This window comes from Diadema setosum, chromosome 13 (assembly GCF_964275005.1).
Source record: "Diadema setosum chromosome 13, eeDiaSeto1, whole genome shotgun sequence".
Taxonomy (NCBI): Eukaryota; Metazoa; Echinodermata; class Echinoidea; order Diadematoida; family Diadematidae; genus Diadema; species Diadema setosum.
The window spans coordinates 33,719,875-33,745,308 of NC_092697.1; the positions used below are offsets into that span (position 1 = coordinate 33,719,875).

General features: G+C 38.2%; 1 protein-coding gene across 1 annotated transcript in view; it reads right to left on the reverse strand.

Moving 5' to 3' along the window:
* The window catches only part of LOC140236607 (uncharacterized), a 135,524-nt gene that overhangs the window by 91,318 nt on the left and 18,772 nt on the right, over nucleotides 1–25,434 (reverse strand). Inside the window, 1 exon segment of the mRNA XM_072316530.1 lies at nucleotides 3,073–3,225. Within this exon segment, the coding sequence (XP_072172631.1) occupies nucleotides 3,073–3,225 (153 nt within the window).

The following is a 25,434-nucleotide window of genomic DNA, read 5'->3' on the forward strand; positions in this document are numbered from 1 at the left end:
TAGATAGCTTGTAACTTGGAAATGACTCAAAATGTGACAACGCACAGTAGGGATAACGAGTGGTTGTTACAAGTCCAGAGAAAGGAAAGAAAAAGAACCGCCTAAAAAGGGGAGGGGTTGAAGCCTCAGATTTTCTCAGACTGAAATGTCATGTTTGATTATGGCGGGTCCACAGGTGTCCTGATCGGGATGGGGGGGGGGGATGAGTTGGAGGGTAAGTTTTCAATTATTTTCAGCATCTTCTTGGAAAATCTATAACGAATTTTCACCAATATTGATATATATACTATGATCTTTAATATGATATGATCTTGATTTCTTTAAATAAGCCCAACCCCACCCCTATCGCCGAAAAGGTAGGGGGGGGGGTGATTTAAGCCTCAAAGTCTTTTTTTTATCTTTTTTTTTTTTCTCTATCGAAACGAACAAGATAGAGCTACGTTAGTGCTATGAAAAAATGAATGAGTGAAATTTCATCTTTGATTATGGTATATCCAGAGGTACCTTGATCGGATTTGACGGGGGCGGGGATAGGGAGGAGGCAGATTTTTCACATTTTCAGCATCATCTTCCAAAAATCTACGCTGATTTTCACCAAACTTGGCTGATAACATCTTTACGGTGATAAACTGATGATATTCCTGGTATTCTTTTTTATCTTCTTCTATAAATAGAATCCCATTTTAGCTATGTAAAAAAAAGCCCATAGTGTGCTAGGTAGATTAATTTATGAATGTACTTTTCACAGCAGGGGGAGGGAAGTGGACTTTCACATTTTCAGCTTCTTCTTGGAACCCGCACAGTATATTCACCAAACTTGGCAGGTACAGTATATCAGTATTTATCGGGTGATAGCCCCCCAATTACTTGTTCAAATAAAGCACCTCCCCAACCCTTTAGGTGGGAGGAGGGGAGCCCCCCTCCTCCCCTCCCCCCCCCCCCATCTCAGCTCTTTGAACGCAGCTGCCGACGGGGGGGGGGGGGTTGTTCGGATAGAAATCAAAATTTCTTGAAACCCTACACATGAAAAGAGGGAAATTCAAACAAATTGAACTACCAATGATAGACCATAGTAATTCTATCACATTTTAGAAGGTACTTTGATGACATTTCAGGTCTACTCATAACGTATGGGAGGGGATGCCCTTCTTGTAGCCCATGCTTTGGAGGGGGGGGGGGTGTCAAATTAGACTTGTTGCCCCTTCTAACAAAGAGAGATTCTATTACTAGGGATGCTACGTTATGTACCTCCCACGTTTGATGAAACTCTCTCATGGGTTCTTGAACAAGACGCTAAACATTATGAAAATTCCGCCTCCCCCCCCCCTCCCTCTCCAGATCAGGGCACCCTTGGATCCGCCAGAATCAAATATTGACTTTCAGTCACTAATGTTTTTTTTTTTTTAATGGTACTGTCTTAGCTCTTTCTTTAAGATTCAAAATGCCGGGGATTAGGAAATCTGACGCTTCAACTCTTCCCTCCCCTTCGGCGTGGGGAGGGGGTGCTCATTTTAACAAATTAAGATCAGTCGTGTATCACATAGATGTTATCTGCCAAGTTTGGGGAAAATGCGTCAAAGATTTTTCAAGAAGACCCTGGAAATGTAGAGAATCCCCCTTCAACTCATCCCCCAACCCGATCAGGGCACCCCTGGATCCGTCTTAATCAAATTTTAAATTTCATTTATCGATGTTTAAAGCAATAATTTAGCCCTATCTTTTTCGGTTCGACAGAAGAAGATAAAAATTCCAGCGTTTAAAGACTCCGTGGCTTCAACCCCCCCCCCCCCCTTTCCGGCGTTGCCGGGGGGGGGGGTCATTTAAATAAACAAGATTGTATCACCATAAAGATGCTAAATGTCAATTTTGATGAAAATCCGTTGTGGGGTTTACAAGATAATGAAAACGGTAAAGGTTCATTACCAGTGTTGTTAGACATCAAGTTCATCTATATACAATGTACCATCAGGACGTAATACCGTTGACGCACGAGATTTTTACATTTCCCGGCAAAATTGACTTCTTTTTTACATTTGTCTTTGATACAATTCTCCAGATTCTTATATTTTCGGGCGAAACGTGTGCACATTTCCAGGCGTTTTTACAAATTCCGACGAGATGTTGCAAATCCCAGTATTTTTTTCTTTTTACCAAATCTCGACCGTGTAAAGGTCCTGTTGATATATTATAATTTTGTTACAATGACAATTTGTAGTGGTGTATCGACTGAAATTATTGTCTTTGATTCAGCGTTAATTGTACCCAGAGCTAATGAGGGTTCCGATTCAATCAAAAGCGGCTATCATTGCAATTGTATCATGAGACACAGTATAAAGTAAAACAGAGAACGTGAATTCGAAAATCAACTATCAGGTTCATGTAAAAACGAAGCACTACCTAAGAGGTATCCTTGATGTATACCCTTCAAGTTAGTTCTTGGCTTTGTATTAGACTCATAATTATTCAAACTGACAAAATGAGTTCTATTGTTGTAGTTACTCTTGAACCAATCCAAGGGCATCCCACGAATTCCAAAAAGTGTTAATCGTGTGTGATTGCTTTTGATTTTCATGGCTTATGGTGCCAATCGTGAGCCCTTTTAGTACTCCAAAAGATATTAACTGTATATACATATATTTGAGTTCGATCGCCTCTAAATTGTTAACAACAATTAAAGTTAAAAATGATTATTTCTCTAGGAAAAACAGATTTACTGTCATTTCAACAATTTCCAAAAAGTCAACTGCGATTGAAAAAAAAAACAGTAACAAAAACAAACTGACATGACCACAATGCAGTTGTTCTAGACAGATTTAATTGCACTTGTATACATACTTATAAACTCTTATTCTGTTTAAAATGTCAGAAAATTATAACATTTTCAATTAATTTTTATGTCCCTGAGGGTGATTTGAAACCCCCCCCCCCCCCCAAAAAAAAAAAGAACATAATTTAACAATATTCGACTGGCGGCGCAAGACACTAACTTCTTTCTATCATACCATGACAAAAAGACAATAAGCGAATATATGAGGAAAGCAATTGGAGCATACACATTGTTTTCCTAATTACCTGTAATGCAGTTAAGTCCTGACCAGCCAGCGGCACAGGAGCATCCATAGGGGTCTTGAAGGCAGAATAATGACCCTCGACAGTCGTTGTTTGAGGAGTCAATATGTCCACAAGAAACCGCGCAATTTTTTCCTACGTAGCCTAACGGGCAAGCTGTCATAAGGGAAATGTAAATCAAGTGCATGTAGTCATGGACACGTATTTAAGAAAGACAATCACATGTGTTTTTACACACCAACACTTCAAAAATACAATTATATTACTATGAAAATACTGTATAACGAGAGAATGCATGTTTATTTGAACTATTTATTTGTGTGTAGCCCTTAACACACTACGGGAACCTGGCGGCCGGTGTATCAAATCGATGGGCATGTCAGAATTTGGCATGGAACGAGCTTAAAAAATGCACAGGTTATTCGTCAAACATTGTATGTACAAATACATTCGTCGAATAAAGCGCACACAATTTGTGACTTTGTACAGACATTGGCTAAACATAACCAATATAACTCTCTGATTTTAGCGGAAAATTGGTTCCTCTCCTGACCAACATAATCTGTGAATTTTCCCTCGTAGGTCAGAACACTAGCTGTTCTGTATTTAAAATAAAGGGCAAACGATAATAAACTGTAAAAGAGATATACATTATCACAATCGATGGACCAGACTTTCTTATTCTGAAAGAAAAAAATTATATAAATTTGTGATATATAAACGGAAAAATGTCATTGTCACTGTCACTGCCCCAGTACGGCACCCAGTTGCATTGTGCATACGTGGTGTTGACTCGTAGATAATGCTGCGAAAAAAAAAAAAAAGCTTCCACGAGAAAACTGATAAAGGTAAAGGTGTCTAAAAGTTTCATAGTATTATGAGTAAAGCCATGTGAAGTAACAGCGATAACTTTGTCGTCATGAGCCATAAAATCTTCAAAATGTAATCTGAAGTAGTGTATTATGCTTGGAAATAGAGTCAAATGCACATTATTACTCCTTGCCAATGGAGCATTTTATGTTTCCTACAGACAGCGACGTTTATATCTATTTATCTTATAGTCCAGGCAAGAAGGCACCTGACCTAATTTTTTGATATAAACACTGTTTTTTGATGGTTTCTTGTCAAATTGAGGGTGCTAACTCCATATCTGATTGATGCCACTCATGTAACCTGGAGCATCCAAAATCCAAAATCCAAAAATCCAAAATAGCAGGTATGCTAATTTGGTCGTGATAATCACAACAATGTGCATTCTATGACTAAGTATTCTACTAAACTTTGTACATTTCTGTTCCTATAGAGTAACTCCATCTGCATATGCAAGAGAATTTTTCTTTTCATATAGGTACATTTAGTACTTAAGCTCATTTTCAATTCAAAATGGCCGCCATTCCTATGGTCATGTAAAATATGAATGGTAAAAATTATGCATGGAAATATAAAACAAATTTACTGTATTTCCAGTCGTCCTGTACCTAAGCTGTTGTAAAGTGTTGCATGTACAATACAAATATGTTAGGTGCCACTTACAATGTAGAGGGCCTACATGTATTTGTTTATTCATATGCAAAAATTCAAAAATGAACGCCACTCCTACTCTTCTGTGCAATATGAATGACAAAAATATACATGGAATTAGACAACCAATTTGTTTTGTTTTTTCTGTCATGCAGCTACATTGTTTATCAAGAATTAGTGCTGTTCATATATCTGAAGGATGAATTGAACAAAATGTATTCTTTTGTGATACAAAAGTCCCAATTTGTCAAATAAATTAGGATTTTCACTAAAAATAAGGAATGGAGTTTTGAGTATTTAATATTCGCAAGCCTTACGATGTCTAATACAATTTTATACCTTTTTTTTTTTTGTTTTCAACACCACATAAAAAAAATCAATATGCTATCGTATTGTATATGTGACCCTGCATGCATCACAAAACCAACAAAAATTCGCCGGACGTGGATTTTTAGTTAAGAGCAGATTCTGAGAGAGCAGACTCTAAGCTTTGAAATGATGTATAACTCAATTTAAATGGACTTCCCTAACCTACCTAAATACTTGAAAGAAAGTATACACTCTGGTCTCTGGAAACTGAGAAAAGAGGCTCTGAACTACATAGTCTATTCCAGCGCTTAATCTTTCTCTATAAGCAGCGCTAACTGTGCAATGATAGGGACAAAACACAGGATGTCAACCACCGGAGCAACAACAATTAAGGAATTACCAGCTTAGGCTGAAATTGAGTATGTGCTATCAATTCTACTCACGTTCATTCTGTCCATGATTAATGCCAACTTACAAAGCAGTAGCATTATCTCTTAAAAAGTTATTAGGCTTAAAAGTGAAGAGTGTACAAGGATTTTAAGGCATGAAAAGGGGCCTCTAATACATACCTGATCATTGTACTTTCCACAAAAAAGGGGTGGTTGAAAAATTGCTGGAAACACACTTTCCCATTCGTGTTGTGATCTCAAACTAAAGAATGATGTAGAAGAAAGATAGCTCCTTCAGCAAATCTTATGAAAAACTCAAGTTTGGCTTAGTTGACCCATTGCACCTTTTGAGTCCTCACGTAAAATAAAGGGGTGCGACTTTTTGATCGAGTGCCAGTGAAGGAGAGTAGACTTGAGTGTGCCTTAATTTAGAGACGTATTAATACGCTATGTATGGTAGCTGTTGGCCCATACTTATGAGCAGGATGCTCTGCAGTTGAGTAGATGAAAGCTAGGGTAGCAGTGAAGAGGTGGTAAGTTTGGTTCAGTCAGTAGCACGTCAACCTCTAGATCCAAAGGATCCGGCTTCAACGCTACATGTAATCGATCATACCGTTTCCACTAGAAAGAATAAAAATTGTCTGTTCCTTTAGATATATATATATATATATATATATATATATATATATATATATACATATATATATATATATATATATATATATATTATTGAGGTTCTGTGTGTGGAGAGAGTCACAACTCATACATATAGAATATTCCGCTTCATTCATTCAAAGTAAGATGCTTAACCAGGTGCATGAAGAGGTCCTGCCTTACATCCCTCTGGACCTCATAGAGAACCAGCTGTAGAGTGCAGCTAAATATAGGTTATCCAGCCATCTTCTCAGATGGATGATAAAACAGACAAAAGAGTAATGACTTTTGGACCCAAGGCCAGCTTGAAGGTTTCCAGATGACTTTGACCTAAGATTATTTACAGCACCGTTTATGTATTTTCCTGTATGTGGGAGTGAGGTCCAACAAAACTCCCAGATAGGGCCTATAGGTAGGGAACTCCTAAGCCTATGCTTGGAAGGCTCGCCACACAAGGCTACCGTGAGCATAGCGTTGGCAAGATGGTTATTAAGATGGAAGACATAGGTCTGATGGTAACCGTTTAAAGGTTGGGGGAAAGTCTTACGAAGGTGAAGTACTACTCCATTGACTTAAGATGGGTCAGGACTCGGCTGATGTCATCCAAGGACATTCTATGAGACGTAAGGGCAAGATTATCAGCACGAGCAAACTTCTTACATGAAGTGATTGTCATGTCACCATGTATATGTGACCCTGCATCACAAACCAACAAAAAGTCGCCAGACATGGATTTTTCAATTAAAGGCAAATTCTGGAAGAGCAGACTCTCAGCTTTGAAATATTGTATAACTCATTTAAAAGGGACTCCCCTAACCTACTTAAATTCTGGAAAGAAAGCACACACTCTGGAAAACGTGTTAACTGAGAAAAAAAGGCTCTCCCTACTCACATTCAGACCTCTACCACCGTTGATATCTTCAAAAAGAAACTTAAAACTCATTTGTTTTTAGAGCAGAATTAATGATTATGTAGGCCCTGTATGCATTGTATATTTGTTATTCTAAGCTGATTTGTATGTTTGTTTGCTTGGTCGTTTAGCATTGTAAAGCGCTTCGAAACGTGTTGTATTAAGCGCTAAATAAATGTTTCATATCATTTTTATTATTATTATTATTTGAAGTACAGCGTCTATTTAAGCTCTTAATACTTCACCACGCCGCACTAACTGGGCGATGAAAGGGGCAAAACACAGGATGCCCACTACAGGAGCAACAGAAATGAAGGGTTTTTAAGATTAAGCTGAAATTCACCATGTTCCATTAACATATTCTGTCCATGCTTAATGCCAACATACAACGCAGTTGCATTATCCTTTCAAAAGTGATTAGACTTGAAATTGAAGAATGCACAACAGATTTCAACAAATACAAAGGGGCTTCTAATGCATACCTGTTCATTCTACTCTCCCCTTAAAAAAGGGAAAAAAGGGGAAAACTGGTAGAAACACACTTTCCCATTTGTGTTATTATCCCAAACTTAAGAATAATGTATAAGAAAGAGAGCTCTTTCAGAAAATATGAAAATCTCAAGATTGACTTAGTTGACCCGTTTCACCTGTTTTGAGTCCTCACGTAAAATGAAGGGGTTCAACTTTTGTTTTTGTTTTTGTTTTTTGTTTTTCTTTTTGTGGTGCACGGTCACATATGTTAAAAAGGAGTGGAGTTAGTTTACAGCCAGCCCGGGGGTGGCCATCATTCAGAGTTCTAGCACAGCGGTCTGGTTACCTAGAGCAATCCTGAATATGCAAGTGCTGAAGATTAAAGACAAGCCGCGTGAAGTTGTTATAGCACTGCTTTCAAAATGTGGCAGTACTTTACAATTCTGAGATGCAGCAGCTCCCTTGACATCATACGCGAACACATTCAATCCAAGAAAAATGGCCGTAAAATTAATCTACCTCGAGAAAGTGAAGTCTTTCACCTACCATGGCTGCATTTTATAGGCAACAATATCAGCATGCCTATTGTCAGATAGCTCTGCGGATGGTTTCTGGTAAGGTTGGACTTTGGATCTTCTGTAAAGGAGTGCTCAAGCAAGTCCCCATGTCTTCATCGTGTCTCTGCAAGATCACCAAGTGACCACTAAGCTCCTTGTAAGGCGATTGCAGGATTGGTAAATATTCCATAATTCAACAATTCATCATTGAAGGAAAGGTGTGAGCAAAGTACTCATGTCCAGACAGAAAAATGTGTCAATTTTACAGTGGCAAGCACAAAATTAAGAGTACCTGATGTTACTTAGAGCATGTTGAGTGATACAAGGTGCCTACTGACATCAAATCTGTATTAATAGGAGTAACTGGGCGCTTCTCACGGTCTTGAGGGGTATTAAAGACAGACTTTTCTCCAGATGGAAGTAGCAATGCTCCTGCCAACGACTCACTCTTATAATATTTGTCTTTCAGCATCATATGCGCCAACTCTATTACACAGTGATTGTATTCCTATACAAAATATAAAAAAATATACAATCATTGTTGGGTGTTACGAAATAGGACTACTGAGGTATGATGACTTTTTGTTTCCTGACTTTCTGTTTACATAAAAAAAAAGAAAATATGGTGGATACTAACAGTAGTACTTAACAAAACTCTTTGTAATCCTCCAAACACAAGTCCATGTTGTTACATTTCAAAATAGTGCTACCACCCTTGAGCAAATAGGTGAAATCATGCAATCATAGAACCATTGGTAAATCTGATCTACGATGTACAGATAAGAAAGAAGGTCATTTGTCATTTGTAGTTTCAAGCAAATAATATTCTTGGTTAACATAAAAAACGTTGGGGCATTTCTTATCATAGAGATTAGACTAGAAGAATTTAGGTGGTCCCTTTATTCCACTTTCCCTTGCCTCATGTTTATTCTCGGATGAAGGGATTGAAAACAATTATATAATATCGCTTTTAGATAATGTAGAACACGGCAGTTATTTGAGAATTTCATTTCTATCATCATCTAAGATTCTGCATTTTAATTTAGTAAATCAGGGTGAATATTATGATGTCCAGCATCTCAAGGTATATAAACATCAAATGTTCGTATCTAATATATGATTCTTGATAAAATAATGATCTTGATGTTGGCGTCATTTCAAGTTTTGGTGATTTTTTTTTTTTAGAATTACTAGAAAATCCAGATTAAAGAGGAACATCTTGGATGTTTGCATCACAAATGAAACAGCTTTTTGTTAGTAGCAACCTTCTGATTTATAATCAGCACTAAAATTGAGAAAAAATGTAGCTGCATGACAGAAAAAAAAATGAAAATGTGTTTATTTCCATGTACATTATTTTGTCGTTCATATTGTACTGGGGTATATGAGTGGTATCCATTATAAAGTTTTGTATCAAGGAGAACATACAAACCTACAAACAATACATTTTCTGTTTGTTCATTTGTTTGTTTTGCTAGTGGCACTCTTCAGATTTGAATTGCACATGAAAAACTTGATAACAGCGTTGGTATGTGACTGGTAATAGAGCAAATTCATTTTCAATTCCCGTGCATATTTTTTTTTTTTTTTTTTGGCCATTCATATAGCACTTGAGTACGGGAGTGGCAGTCATTTTGAACAAAGAATAGCTTAAAATACTTAGTGTACCTACTTGAAATGAAAATTTTCTTCCATCTGCAAATAACATTACTCGAGGAGCAAAAATGTAAAAAGTTTGATGGAATAATTGGTCATAAAATTGACATAACTAGGATTATCATATCCAAATTAGCATATCTGACGGCCATTGATGGCCATATCTGATGGATTTTTGGATTTTGCCGAAAATGATCAAGGTTAATTTGCGAGTGGCATCAATCAGATTTGGAATCAACACCCTGGAATTGACAAGAAACCATCAAAAACATTGTATAAATAGATTAAAAAAAAAACGAGGTTAGACGGACTTTCTATGGAGCCTTGCCTGGACTATTCTATCTATTAGGCCATGGGCTAGTAGGGGTCAACGTGCACCCCTCTGCACCTAACATTCATTGTTGTTTCCATGTAGCCCTTGGTCTGGAGAGTCAGAAAAGTGATGTTAACAAAAAAAAAATGTTGGGTCCCAAGACTCCCCCCCGTGACGTTTTGTGACGTCACTTCCGGAACGACCTTTTCGCGAATATGGGGGGAATAGCATTTGGGTATTATCCTAATAAAGTGGTCCCCATGCCTTTATTTTTCAATGATAACCAAAGATTTTGGTATTTCTAGATTCCTCAGAAGATGGAAAATATGATGCAAAGCAAAGTTTGGCAATATAAGCCCTCAGTTTGTCGTCATCGACAACGAAATAGGCAACGATGTCGACAAAACTCAACAAAATTTTACAAAATTTGTGCAATTTTTCAAGTCTCACCCTTTAAGTTTGTATATTTTTGTGAAAAATTTGTTAAATGACTTGAAATTTGGTGTGGATATTAAATGAATATCGCTTTTTTTACGACTACAAAAGATTTTGGCCTAGTTGTAATCCGATCTTCTTCTGTAGACATTCAAGTGAGCATGCGCGGTGTCTGGAAATCAGCCTCCAAAATGCCTTTTTTATGTCCAGTATCAAAACTGAGTTACAACGAATCTGTTTGTCATGTAAGTTCACAACTTTAATCAATTTCTACAATCAGCAATCACCTGATTGAATAAAAGTTGCCTTAAAATGAGAAATCAAAGGTGACCATGGTTCTTTTTGATGATGACGTTGATCACGACATCGAAGATGAAGACGACGTCAAACACTAGAATTACGACATAGCAGAGATTATTTTAGGTATGTTTTAGTCTCGTTTAAAATTTCGTAAAATATTGTAAGTCATGTTTGTAATTGGGTCAGTCAAATATGTACATTTCCTCGTTGGTAATGATTTTATTAACGTCAATATCTGATTGTTTATTCCGTTGATTTCACTGAATTTCTATTCTTTTGATTAATACGCAGTATGACCTAAACTATTTTGATTTTTTTCTTACTGTTTTCTTTCGAAAATTTGGCAATAGAGACTTGCAGGTCATCAACAACGAAATGGGCAGTAGTGAGGTCGACAAACTAAGTCAGCACAAGCTCTTATGCTAATTTAGATATTCATTACTTTGTGGTTAATTCACTATATTAGTTGGAATTTAGTCTGGATGTTAAAGGATAAGTCCAGCTTCGTGTACATGTAGATGAAGTAAATGCGGCAATATTAGTACAATTCCACATAGGTAAAAGTTTGGGGAAAGCGGACAATCCATTCAAAAGTTTTGAATTTTTAAAGTATCTGCACTGTCACTGCTGGATGAGAAGACTACTACAGTGTGTGATGTCACATGCGTGCAACGATATATACAATGTAAGGAAAATATAAAGAGAATTCTACAAAATCTTATTTTTTGAAAAACGTGCATATTTCTTCGACATGCCAGTGACTTATATCAAGGATATTATTCTTCCTGCCTTCTGACAGAGACAAGTCAAGTGTTCTTTGTAAGAAAAGTGAAAATATGTTGAATTTTATTTTTATTTTCTTTATATCGTTCTACACATGACAGTGACATCACAATCTGAATTAGTCTTCTCATCCAGCAGTGAGCGAGCAGAAACTTCAAAAATTCATAACTTTTGAACGGATTGTCTGATTTTCCTCAAACTCTCACTGATGTGTTCTACTACTATTGGTGTATTCACTCAATCCACATGTCACATGTCTGTCAAGTTGAACTTTTAATTTAAATAAACAGCCATCTTTCCTTAAAAAAGAACAAATGAGCCATTATTCTAATCCTGGCCTCTTCTGTAGATGTTCAAGAGGGCAGGAGGAGTGCGAAATAAGAACCAACAAAATGTCCCTTTTGGTGACTAGTAAATTGATATATCAACTCGTATATTTCAAGTAGAATCGGAACTTTAATCATTTTGTTTAAATCATCAAACACCTGCTGAAATACATTTGACTTCAGTGATGACGGCAAAGACAGCGGCGTCGATGACAAAATTCACATTGGAGTTTCGTCTAAATACCAAATTCAACTGAATTTAGCAATTACTTTAAGACGACCCTTAAAGATTAACACCATATGATGAGGAAAAGAAGATTTTGATTACATCTGCATTTTGCCTTCTCAACAAACTCGAATCGTCCGTTAGTATGTTTTTTTGTAATAATCCTGAAGTTTTAAAAGATGTTTAGTGTGCATGCAAGGTGTGTGAAACAAGCCGCCGTAAGTTCTTTTCTGCTGTCTGATAGCAATCAGTTTTTCGTCAAAGATCAGAAACTTCAAGTACATATGTATTATAATTTGCATCAAAGAAAATATACAAGAAAATAATATATAAAAGAAAAAATAAATTTGGCTTAAAATGAGAAATTGGAGGCAACTATACAGTTTTCTTGTCACCATTTCTATTGATCATAATGACAACATAATAATTATATCATAATTTACCACGACAAATCATTTAATGTGACTATAAAAGCATGTTTATTATAAGCAATTCCCCAATTCATGGGACACTATCTGAAATGGTTATTAGACAATGATAGTTCAGTAATAAGAGTTTGATTTCATAGATCATATGAGGCATATAATACATTCATTCTTTGCTAAAAGTTGGTTGCTGTTAGATACTCAAATTCCAATAGCCTTTTTTTTTTTTCAAGAGTATTTTTTTGGTTTAGTCAGGTTTCGTAACTTATGCTTTGAAAATATCATTAGCATTCATATTTAGTCAACACTAACCAATTATATTTGTGATACCTCTTTTTAAAATTTTTGTATTCCATTTTTTGTTTTTTTTTTATTGTTCCATATTCCACATTTCAACAAATACATAAAACATAAACATCACAATACAAAAGCCTCGATGAATTGTCAAGTACAGCTTATAAGACAATAAAACATGTGAAATATGAGGAATCTACATAGAAGCATTGCTTGTAGGGTGTAGATTCCCAGATGCGGATGTGAGATTATTTCTTACTTGGTTATGTAATTAAAGGAATGACAATTTGTGAATAGGAGAAATATAAACGCCAAAAAGTAAAAAGAAAAAAAAAACAACAAAGAAAACAATGTCCGCGGCACAGACTTCTTGAGAGTTGCGTGATCACCCGAGCGAGGTACAAGTCAGATGCAGTGTACAATAGCAGAGATACCAAATGTGTACAAAGGAAGTTCAGGAGATAATACAGAAATCACGAGCGAGGCACATGTTACATAATCGATAACGTCAGTAATGTGAAGTATGAACAGAGAATATCGAGGAGGATTAAAGAATAGCTATAGATATGAATTCAGTAAAACTAGTTTAAGTTTATGCTTAAATGAATAAAGACACTGAGATTGGATTATTTCTCTATCCAACTCATTCCAAAATCTAGGCCTGTAGTGGTTATTGTTTTTAAAGCAGATACGGTTCGTACAGGAGAAAGATGAAAAGAATCTTTTTGTCTAGTAGGGTAAGAATGAACTTCAGTATTTTTGACAAACATCGAAGAAAACACATCAGGGAGACCACCTGAGTTTAATTGATACATAAATGACCCGATATTAAAATGATATAAATCCTGGATCTTAAGTGTTCTACTGGAAAAGAATAAGACATTAGTGTGTTCGAAAAATGTGGCGAAGTTAATTATCCGTATAGCTTTTTTCTGTATCAATAATAAAGAATTAACTCTAGTTGTACAGCAGTTTCCCCATGCCAGGATTCCATAACCTTTATAAGGTATGAAAATATAAAGTATCTGAAAGTATAAAGAAACTTTGTAAATGTGACATTGTTCACAGTAGAATTGGTTATGATGTTTCATACAAATTATTTGCTAATTATTATGTATTTTTTCCAGCATGATTTACTTCCGATGAAATTATTGAGGGTCCAACATCGAAATGCTTCAAATGATTACCACTGGTTGTGAGAACCGTGATGTGCCTTGGTGAAACCAGGGTGGGATGGAATAAAAGTGTCCATTCGGGACAGGAGAGTTGGAGTTGGCAAACATGGCGTGAACAGTTGCAGTCATTCGGTGCTGATCCAAGAATGTTTTGTCGGTGTATGACAAAATGTTATGTCGGTGCTGACGGGTGTTCTGTTGGTGCATGACATGTGGGGAACATGTCCGGGAAATGAACATACAAACAAGCCGTCTTTTGGTAGTATTTCGGTGTTTGTTACATCGTTGTAGTGATCGATGCCCGTTGGAGGTACATATATGTGTAGTGTTCGCACTCATGTGAAATGTGTACACAGGGTAGCGAACGTAACAGTGTCGTTCGTTCGTAGTAGCGGTATTGTATACTGCGTGACATTGCACGGTATGTGTAATGGGGCTGCGTTAGCAGTGGTTGTGAATGGAAGTGCGATTCGCGAAGCGATGCGATGAGTATGTTTTGCGCACTTGTACTGGTCTTCTCGCTAGCTGAATTCCAGGGTTGCAGCATTGATTGCTGGAAAGGAAGGGTACGTATTACCGTTTCCGTTATGTCATTCTATCAGATTAGTGTGTCACTTTCTGGTTATTTGGATTAGCATCGTTAGATGTGGCTTTACGAGGAAATTGGCCTCGAGATATACGAGTGTTTGTCAGGTCTGAATTGTTTAGACTATTTTCGTAGTTCGGTACGCCGTGGAGTGTACTGTAGGAAGTTGCGTTAGCGACGTAGTCTTGAAATCTAGTCGGAAAGCTAGATGTGAATAATCATGGCAGCCAAGTGCGATGCTGCAGAGTTTGTGAAAGACGTCACTCTTGGTAGATTGAGAGGGTTAGTGAAAGCCCAATTAATTGAGGTTGCAACTCATGTAGATGCTGATATCAGAGAGTGTAGTCGTAAGAAAGAAATCTTTGCAGTTCTGGTGAAGAAGCTTGAACTGGGTGGTGTAGAAAATGAACACACAGACCAGAGTGAGAGTACAGATGAGATTGAGAGCGCAGGTAGAAAAAGTGCTCAAAGTACTACTACTAGACCTAGTGATATGAGGGTAGATTCCACACAACTAGAACTGGCTAGATTGGAGTTAGAAAGAGAAAAAATGAAGGCAGAAAATCTGAGACTCGAACAAAAGTTAATGCAACGTCAAATTGAGTTGACTCAGGTACAGGCCAGTAGCGTCCCAGGGGATAGGCCTAATGTTACTATGTCGAGACCAAAGACGCCCGATATTGCAAAAATGGCAAACACAGTCCCCCGCTTTGATGAAGAGGATGTAGACTCTTTCTTTTTCTCCTTTGAGAGAATAGCCAGGAATTTGGAGTGGGAGAAGAAATATTGGTCTATGATAGTACAACAAAAGTTCACAGGCAAGGCACATTCAGTAGTGTCTGCTCTCTCGGATGAGGAGGCAAATAACTATGACACAGTTAAGGAAGCCGTCCTTCTTGCCTATCAGTTAGTCCCAGAAGCCTACAGGCAAAAGTTTCGAGGATATAGGAGAGGTTCGAGACAGACCTACGTAGAGTTTCAGAGAGAAAAAGAAATTCTGTTTGATAGATGGGTTCGATCAATGAAAGTAGATCTCACTTATGACAATTTGAGAGAGATAGTGTTAATGGAGGAGTTCAAGAAATCGACACCTCCAGATTTGAGAACATATTTGGAAGATCGAAGAGTACATGATGTAAAGAGTGCAGCAGTCACCGCTGACCAGTATGAGTTGACACATAAAGTGAAAACAAAAAGTCCTGAGGGAAAGAGGAAATTTGATCAGTTGAGAAATCCAGACACTCAAAAGTGGCACAGTAGTCATAGTGAACGCAAGGATAAAGTAAAGACTGAATCACAGAAAAAGCGACCATAATCGCCACGGCCTCAATACAAAGAAGTGAGATGCTTTTTCTGTGGGAAAACAGGTCACATTAAGTCTGAATGTAGGCGATTGCTGGAACAAAATGAAGCAAAAGAAAAACAAAAGCAAAGAGCAACACATGGTTTAGTCCATGCAGACACACGTCCACAGAACAGTTCAGATGCTGAAACAAAAGAGAAACAGTACCAAGCAGCCACCAATGGTTTTGCTAGGTCAAGTGTAAGTGATGAACAGCGTCATCCAAATGCTGTGAAAAGCAGTGTCTCAAAAATGACAGATACGTGGTCGAGTGGTGTGGATGAAAAGTACAAGGACTTCATTTCCAAGGGTACAGTTACCATTGCTGAATTTAGAGTACCGGTTGTCATCCTTCGTGATACTGGAGCTACACAGTCCCTCATGGTAGGAGATGTGAAGAGTATGCCCATAGATTGTAACACGGGTAGGAAAGTACTGATACATGATGTCAATGGAGGAACTCAGGCGGTCCCTCTTTTCCGAGTGAATTTGGATAGTGGACTGATTTCAGGGGAAGTGATTGTGGGAATTGTTCCATTTCTTCCTATGGATGGAGTTTCCTTTTTGCTTTGTAATGACCTTGCAGGAGGTCGAGTGAGTGTCCTTCCGGTTGTTTCCGAAGTCCCAGTGTACGAGCAGGAAACGGAAAAACTCGTCGATGAATTCCCAGATGTATTTCCAACATGTGCTATCACAAGGTTTCGAGCAAGTGAAGCAGAGCGTGAGAGAAAGGAGTCTGAAAGTGAAATTTCTCTTGATGACACATTCTTTGGAAAGGGGACTAGTGAAGATGAAAGAGAACAAAGTTGGGAGGAAGGTGTGTTCAGTCAGCCAGCTTTAATCAAAGCACAGATGGAAGATGAGAAATTGTTGAAGTTGAGAGAGGGTGCATTGACTGTAGATGAGGCGAAGGGAGCGCCAGAATGTTTCTATCTAAAGTCTGGTGTTTTGATGAGGAAATGGCGTCCCCCAGATCGTCCCGCAGATGAGGACTGGACGGTTGTCGACCAGATAGTTGTTCCTCCGCCGTATCGAAAGGAAATTCTACGTCTTGCACATGAAATTCCAATGGCCGGACACATGGGTGTCAAGAAGACTTTGTGTAGAATCAGAACTCATTTCTTCTGGCCCAAGATGAGAAAGGATGTGTCTGAATTTTGTCGAACGTGTCATGACTGTCAAGTGGTAGGAAAACCACAACATGCCATTAGACCTGCGCCGTTGATTCCTATTCCGGCTTTTGAGGAGTTATTCAGCCGTGTGATGGTAGAAGACGTAGGTGCAGTTGTGAGTGAGAGTGTCCTACACAGTGCTGAGAAAAGTGCAGAAGAGTTTGAACCTGATGCTCCAGATTCTCAGAGTGTGAGTTTCAAGTCAGGAATGATTCCGCGAGTAGAGAACTCAAAGGCACTAGAAAATTCAGAGTTACTGCTCAGTCATATGTCAGATTCGGAGAGGCAAGATGTTGTCGACATCTTCCAGGAATTTCCGGAGGTTTGCAGTGATAAATTGGGCTGTGCGAAAGACACTGTTCATACGGTTGATGTTGATGGAAATACACCCATAAAGCAGCATCCATATCGGATTCATCCTGCTAAGAGAGAACAGGTGGATAGGGAGATAGATTTCATGCTAGCAAATGGAATCATAGAGCCTAGTAACTCAAACTGGAGTTCCCCAGTAGTGCTAGTCCCAAAGGCAGACGGAACGTCCAGGTTTTGTATAGATTACAGGAAGGTCAATACCATAACCAAGACTGATTCGTTTCCGCTTCCTTTGATTGAGAAATGTATTGATCGGGTAGGAAGTGCTGAGTATGTCAGCAAATTGGATTTGATGAAAGGGTATTGGCAGGTGCCATTAGACAAAGATGCAAGAGAGATCTCGGCGTTTGTCACGCCCTCCGGGTTATACCAGTGTCGTGTCATGCCCTTCGGGATGAAAAATTCCCCCGCAACTTTTCAACGAATAATGAATCGAGTTATTGCTGGTCATGATAACTGTGTTGTCTATATAGACGATGTGTTGGTTTTCAGTAATACGTGGGAGGAGCATGTTGCTCATCTTCGAGAGCTGTTCCAGAGGTTGTCACATGCAGGACTCGTGGTGAATCTGGCCAAATGCGAGTTCGGGAAAGCTTGTGTGACTTACCTAGGTCACAAGATAGGCCGAGGTAGCGTCGCACCACGAGATGCTAAGGTCCGAGCCATCGTGGACTTCCCAGTGCCGTCATCGAAACGGGAGCTTCAGCGCTTCTTGGGAATGTGCGGATTCTACCGGAGATTCGTTCCCAACTTCAGTCACCTGGTGGTGCCCTTGACGGACCTGTTGAAAAAGGGTACAACGTTCCAGTGGTCGGCGAGCTGCCAGGATGCGTTCCAGAAGCTGAAGGCAGTCCTCATGAACGATCCCGTGCTCATCGCACCAAACTTCGAGAGGAGCTTCCAGCTAGCTACGGATGCTAGTGACCGAGGAGTAGGAGCCGTGCTACTTCAGGATGACGACAACAGACACAGCAAACCCGTGTGTTTCTTCTCCAAAAAACTGAATCGCCATCAGCAAAAGTATTCAACTGTGGAGAAGGAATGCCTCAGTGTCGTTCTAGCCGTGCAACATTTCGAAGCGTATTTGGACGGTGGAAGAGACATCGTGGTGTACACTGACCATAACCCATTGACATTCTTAGAACGCTTCAAGCACAAGAATCAGCGTCTCTTCCGTTGGAGTTTGATTCTCCAACCGTACCCACTGAGAATTGTGCACATAGCAGGAAAGGACAACAAATTAGCAGACGCTTTGTCGCGAGTTTGAAACTGTGCGCGCGCTGATAATGTTGCCGAACGATAATTATATCAAATCTACAGTGAAACCTACATCAAGCTGAACATTTCAAACAAGACTAAAAGCAGACAAGAAACTGATGTTGATATTTTTTTTGTATATGACAAAGTATACAGGTGTTTATGTATTTTCGTTCAGTTTTCTTCCTTTCCCAAGGATCTGTGAAGGAAGAAATTGTATTTATGTTAATCATGTTTGTTTTAAGCGAAAACAGTATACAGTATGTGAGTGATGCTAGGAAGTATGAGAAAGTACTAGTACACACATCGATATTCTGTCTTTATAAGGAGACATCGCTTGAAAAATTTAATGATGTGTTACACGCCAAGCATTGTATGATACAGTTGTATTTTGAAAACCCAACATTACAGGAAGCGCCAGGATACAATATCTGTGGTGTGTAAGATTAGAGTGAAAGTTGTGCTTTAGTTGCACACTTCTACCTGTATTGTGATTTCATTCAATGTACCACAGAGTCAAAGGATTCAGATTTGTATGTGTACCGATACGTTACAGAGTTAATGCTAGCAAATGCAAAAACAGTATAGCAAAACACATCCGGCCAGTCACAGGAAAACTGTTGATCAAATTTTGAGTTTTATGTCAACCGATCTGTGTTAAAACACAAGAATTTGTGTTGTTTTGTATAAATGAAAAAGTGTTGAGTGACAGTGAGGCAAAAAGAAGCCAAGATGTTATAATGTCACTTTTGTAAATTAATAACCTGTATATGTATTTCGTTACAGAGTGACAGCGTCACATCTGTGTGTCAAGTATGATCTCGATATTTTCCAGAGTTTGCACATAATTACAACATCTTATCGCGTGACAGTACATGTGTGTGAAGGGACAAAAAGAAATGTCCGAAGTTCAAAATTTTGTTGTTGTTTTGGCTAACGTATGACGCAGAGTTGACATAAGTATAAGATGTATTAGCAAGTACATTGAGTAGATGTACACATGTGTTGACGTGTTTAAATACGATTTTGTTATAATCAAGAAATGTGTGCTGTTACCACATTCAGTGAAACTCCAGTGAAAGTTTGTGTTGGAAAAACAGACATATCTTTGCAACAGTCAGAACAATTTCGTGAAGAAAGTGTATTTTTGGTTTTCACATTTAAAGATGAAGTGTATGTGTTACCAAAAACAAAATACTATTCATGCCTGAAGTTATGTAAGTTTATTGGTCAAATATGTGAGGATATAATTACAGTCGAGACTACCAGAAAGCACAGTCTCAGTCAAAATGTTGATACTACTGGAGAAATGATTGATTACATTTGGTGTAATCTTTCCAGATTATGTGCACCCGCATGTGCACCCGTTGAAAACAGTTTCACATGTGTATTACTGTAGACTGTTGATTTGTGTATTTACATGTTTTGTAGGGGGCTTGTCAAGTTTTCATATATTGTTCTAAAGGTGGACAATATGATGCCGGAGTGGACTGATTCTGATAAGGCTCAAAATCAGTAATTATAAGTGTAGTATGCCAGGTGAGGTTTTAAGAAAACAACACTAAACTATTTGAGTTTGTAATCGTGTAAGCTGAATAGTACGCACGAACATTGAAGCAAGCCTTACAAGGAAGGTGTTTATAGTCGAAAAGTTACATTCATAACTTTCCTCTTGTTGGGGGGAGGTGTGACGGAGAACCGTGATGTGCCTTGGTGAAACCAGGGTGGGATGGAATAAAAGTGTCCATTCGGGACAGGAGAGTTGGAGTTGGCAAACATGGCGTGAACAGTTGCAGTCATTCGGTGCTGATCCAAGAATGTTTTGTCGGTGTATGACAGAATGTTATGTCGGTGCTGACGGGTGTTCTGTTGGTGCATGACATTGGTTTAATACCGATATGTTGAAATTGATGGAGTCATTTACCAGCTCTAAGTTATCCTTTCAAAGTCTGACACTCGTTTGCCCAGGAACACTGTTACAATTAAATTCCGATGTCTCTATCATTGTAACTCTGTGATTCTGTTGGTTGAATGAATTCATTTTCACTACTTTCACTGTCACTATCAGTATCGGGCTCCGATTCATAGGTCATGGTGCCTAACAAGATGTCCCCAAGCTGATGCGGAATCATCTCGCCATCCTGTCAGTGTCTGATATTCATTTGCGCATGAGTTCTGAACCAAATCAAATTCCAATGTCCATAATGGTCATTTTCTGAGTGCGGTATATGTTGAATTAACCCATTTTTACTCATGTCACTGTTGCCATACCAGTATCGGCTCCGAATCATCAGCCACAGTGACTTCCAGGATGCATGTCCCAAGCTGACGCGGCAGCATCTCCCTTGAGGTCCACAGAGGTCGCATTAGCTCTTCATCCTTTGTCCATCCATGTCTTTCGTTTGGGTTTGTTGCTAGCTTTCATATTCTTGTTTGATAATTGCATAGGACATGCTGCTCTAAAACCTTTCAGCAGGGCGGTATCATAGCCAGATCAAAAATTTCTGCCTTTGTGACATTAGCCATTTCACCGCACTTGGACTGTAAAGAGTTTGGAGGGCATTCACCTTCTTCTGTTACCATACAAGGCACAGGTAAATCGTTCCAGTTCATCATCATCTCAGCTTTAACATTTCAAGATTCACCAAGCTTTGGAAATACAGCATGAAATGACTCATCAGCCTCGACATTGTTTTTACCTTCCCCTTACCTATCAGGCACCAGTGGTATTGCAGCCAGTAAATGCGTGGAGTCCTAGAAATTATGTACATACAAGGGCTGAATCATGAAATGGGACAGCTGAGGTGATGGATGAACTGAAAATATTTTGCTGTGCTTTGCATGGTAACAGAAGAATTTGGAGGTGAATGCTCTGCGATTCTTGACAATACAGTCTAAGTGCGATAAAATGATTTATGTCACAAAGGCAAATACTCTTTATCTGGCTTCTCAGAGACGTCTCTGAACAGCATGTCCTCCGTAGGAATTATCAAACTAAGAATATGGAAGCTAGCAACGGACCAAAATGAAGATCATGGATAGACGAAGGCTGAAGATCTAATGCGACCTCTGCTGACTTCACCTCAGGGGAGGTGATGCCGCATCAGCTTGTGGACGTTCTGAAAGGCACCATGGCTGATGTAACAAAGCCCGATACTGGCACAGAAGCAGTGACAGGAGCAAAAATGAATTCATTAAACCTATACACTCATAAAATAACAATAATGGTGACATTGGAATTCGATTCAGAGCTCAAAAGAATTTCAGACTTTGAAAGGATGGCAAAGTGATTCGTTGTCATCCCACGAGTTCGACATCCACGAATTATACTGCAAACGAGTCGTACAGCCCATGACTTCGACAGCAGGCAAATCAGGCCCATGAGTCCGACAGTATGCAAACAAGGCCCGCAAGTTTGACACTAGGCAAACAAGGTCCACGAGTTTGACACTTTTATAAGCAACAACCCCCCCCCCTCCCAAAGAAAAAGAAGACAAAAAAACAACAACAAAACTCACAAGTTAAGAACGATCCACGAGTTCGATATTCACATCGCAGGGCCGTAAATGTGTTTTTCTCGTGGGTCTTGTTTATTACGTGTCAAACTCGGAGGGCCTGGCTTGCCTGGTGTAAGACTCAAGGGTGTCGAACTCATGGGCTGTAGGACTCACAGGCTGTATAACTCGCGGGCTTCATGACTCATGGGTTGTATGATTCGTGGGTGTCGAACTGGTGAAGTGCACCCGGTGAATCAGCGTCAGCTTCTGGACATCCATAAGGCACCATGGCTGATCTAACAAAAGTATTGACTTTAAGTTAAATGTCTACAGAAGATGCCTGACTTAAGATAATGCCTTATCTGTTTTGTTTTTTGTTAAACATGGTTATTTATCTAATATCCAGACTAGATTAATTCCGTTTAATGATATTACCACGTTTAATAATGGATATTTAGATGTTTTAGCGTGAGAACTTGCAAAAAACTGCGTGGACTTTTAAGTTTGTCAACCTCATGTATGCCAAATTCATTGTCGATGACCTGCAAGTCCATATTCCCAAATTTTCGAAATAAAATGAAAATGATGTTAATATAATCATTACCATCGAGAAATTGTACATCGTGATTGAATCGTGACTCGAACTCAGGTCCTCCGATCGGGAGTCGAAAGTTTTACCCACTATGCCACAGAACCGCCAAGAAACCACAAGTTAGCATTCCCAAGTTAAAAAACAAACAAACATTATACATTAAAGTAATTTAGGCCTCCAAAAGTCCATTGTCTCTATTATGCATCATGTATAGTGTCATTTCGGTGACAAGTTCAATGTGGATGCAATTTCTGAAGAAAATAGAGGAAAAATCATGTCAAAATATTATCCACGCCTGATACAGTATTTAGAAATGTGCCAGTGAGTGCAGCGTGGTTGAGATAAGTGTTTTAATTGTGAAACTAGTTATACGCATTTATCTATAGAGGAAATCCAGTCCAAATAAAAGTTAGTCCGATAAGAAAAAGTAAAATATTACAAGTTCAATGGTAAAACTGTGATCGAAATCGCATGAAAAATATGGAAGTTATATGACATTTTGAAGTTTCGCTATTTTTTTAGGAAATAGTTCTTGAACGGTCAATATGAGTATGCAAATGACAAAGTGAGCATGTCATCCCCTCACATCTTGCCATATCGTTTGTACATAAAATTTTGACATTTCCAGTTTTTCATTCAAACGCAATTATGCTCGAGGCTCAAATCATGATATATCTAACATCACTATCACCAAGTTATGCAACCAGGAATAATATCATTTGTCAGACTTCAATGACTGAAACATTGAATTTTCTTTATTTCTTGTACACGATCAATGGAAAATTGTGAGGTTATGACATGGTCAGGTTACTCAGTACTCATTTGCATATTCTTATCCACTGTACAAGAAATGTTTTGCAGAAATTAGCAAAAAATAGTAACTTCCTTATTTTTCATCAGATTATCCAGTCAAATTCTTACCATTGAACTCGTAAGATTTTACTCTCTTTTTATCAGACTAACTTATTTTTAGACTTGATTTCCCCTTTAAGCAGGATTTGAGTTTATTGCAAAGAAATAAATGCCAGTAGAATTGAAAATTCATTATCTTGATTTCCTTTACTGTAAATTTATCGCTAAAATCAATCAATTGAAAATGAGATTTGTAAACGAATCCCTGCTATGTCGTATTTCTAGTCTTTGACGTCGTCTTCATCTTCGATGTAGTGACCAACGTCATCATAAAAAAGAACCATAGTCATCTTTGATTTCTCATTTTAAGGCAACTTTTATTCAATCAGGTGATTGCTGATTACAAAAATTGATTAAAGTTGTGAATTTACAGGATAAAAAAGATTCGTTGTAACTCATTTTTGATACTGGACATTAAAAAAAAAAAGGCATTTCGGAGCCTAATTTCCAGACACCGCGCATGCGCACTCGAATGTCTACAGAAGAAGATCGGATTACAAGTAGGCCAAAATCTTCTGTTTTCGTAAAAAGGGATATTCATTTAATATTCACACCAAATTTCAAGTCATTTATCAAATTTTTCACAAAAATATACAAACTTAAAGGGTAAAACTTGAAAAATTGCGCAAATTTTGTAAAATTTTGTTGAATTTTGTCGACATCGTTGCCCATTTCGTTGTCGATGACGACAAACTGAGGGCTTATATTGCCAAACTTTGCTTTGCATATTTCCCATCTTCTGAGAAATCTAGAAATACCAAAATCTTTGGTTATCAATACAAAATAAAGGCATGGGGACCACTTTATTAGGATAATACCCAAATGTTATTCCCCCGTATTCGCGAAAAGGTCGTTCCGGAAGTGACGTCACAAAACCTCACGGGGCGGGTCTTGGGACCCAACTTTTTTTTTTTTTTAACATCACTTTTCTGACTCTCCAGACCAAGGGCTACATGGAAACAACAATGAATGTTAAGTGCAGAGGGGGTGCACGTTGACCCCCACTAGCCCATGGCCTATATCTATCTATCTATTTTGTCTTTCTGGCGAAATTAAAGAGGAAAGAGAGATCGGCATTTTTATACGTGCATACATGTATATAAAAAGAGAGAAAGAGGGAAAAGAGGGGGAGGACAGAGAGAATTTTTAAAGTAACTCCATCAGTCGAATCCAATGCATATATTGATATTTATGCATTCAATTCAATTTAAAGATTATTTCATTTTTTTTTTTATTTCTGCATTCAATCAGATACAATTTGACCACAAACTTCAAAAAGTACAAAGACAAAGAATAACAAGTGCAGTGAAATAAATCAATAGCAGTACATAAATAGATAAACTTGGTGATTGCATTGAGCAATGTAGATACACAGAAACATAAAATTAGATATACAGTATGTTTCAGTAAACAACAGAGATCATTGAATGCAGGAGACCACCATCGCAAGCGAATAAGCTTGAAATGGATGAAGGCCTCATAAAATGACTATCCAACGACACAACTCTCTTGGAGGAAGGTGATCAGGTGAGCGCAGTGCAGTTGCAGGTGAGAGTGCAAGATGCAGTTGAAGGAAGAAAATAGAGATTGACGATAAGATGACAATCATTTACCATGAATATTTGTTAGCTTAATTGGTTTGGAGAATATAATTGTATCAAATATCGTTTTAGTGAAGCTTTCAAAGAATAAATACTTAAACAGGACTTTATATCATCCGGGAGATTATTCCAAATGTCCGGACCCGAATGTCTTATAGATTTATGTGTCACCAATAATTTAGGATTCAAAAGGTGGAAATTTCTACCTATGCGAGAAGGGTACGAATGTTATTAAACGATGATGGAAGTTGATCATTTATGTATTTAAACATAATTACTGCTACTTGAAT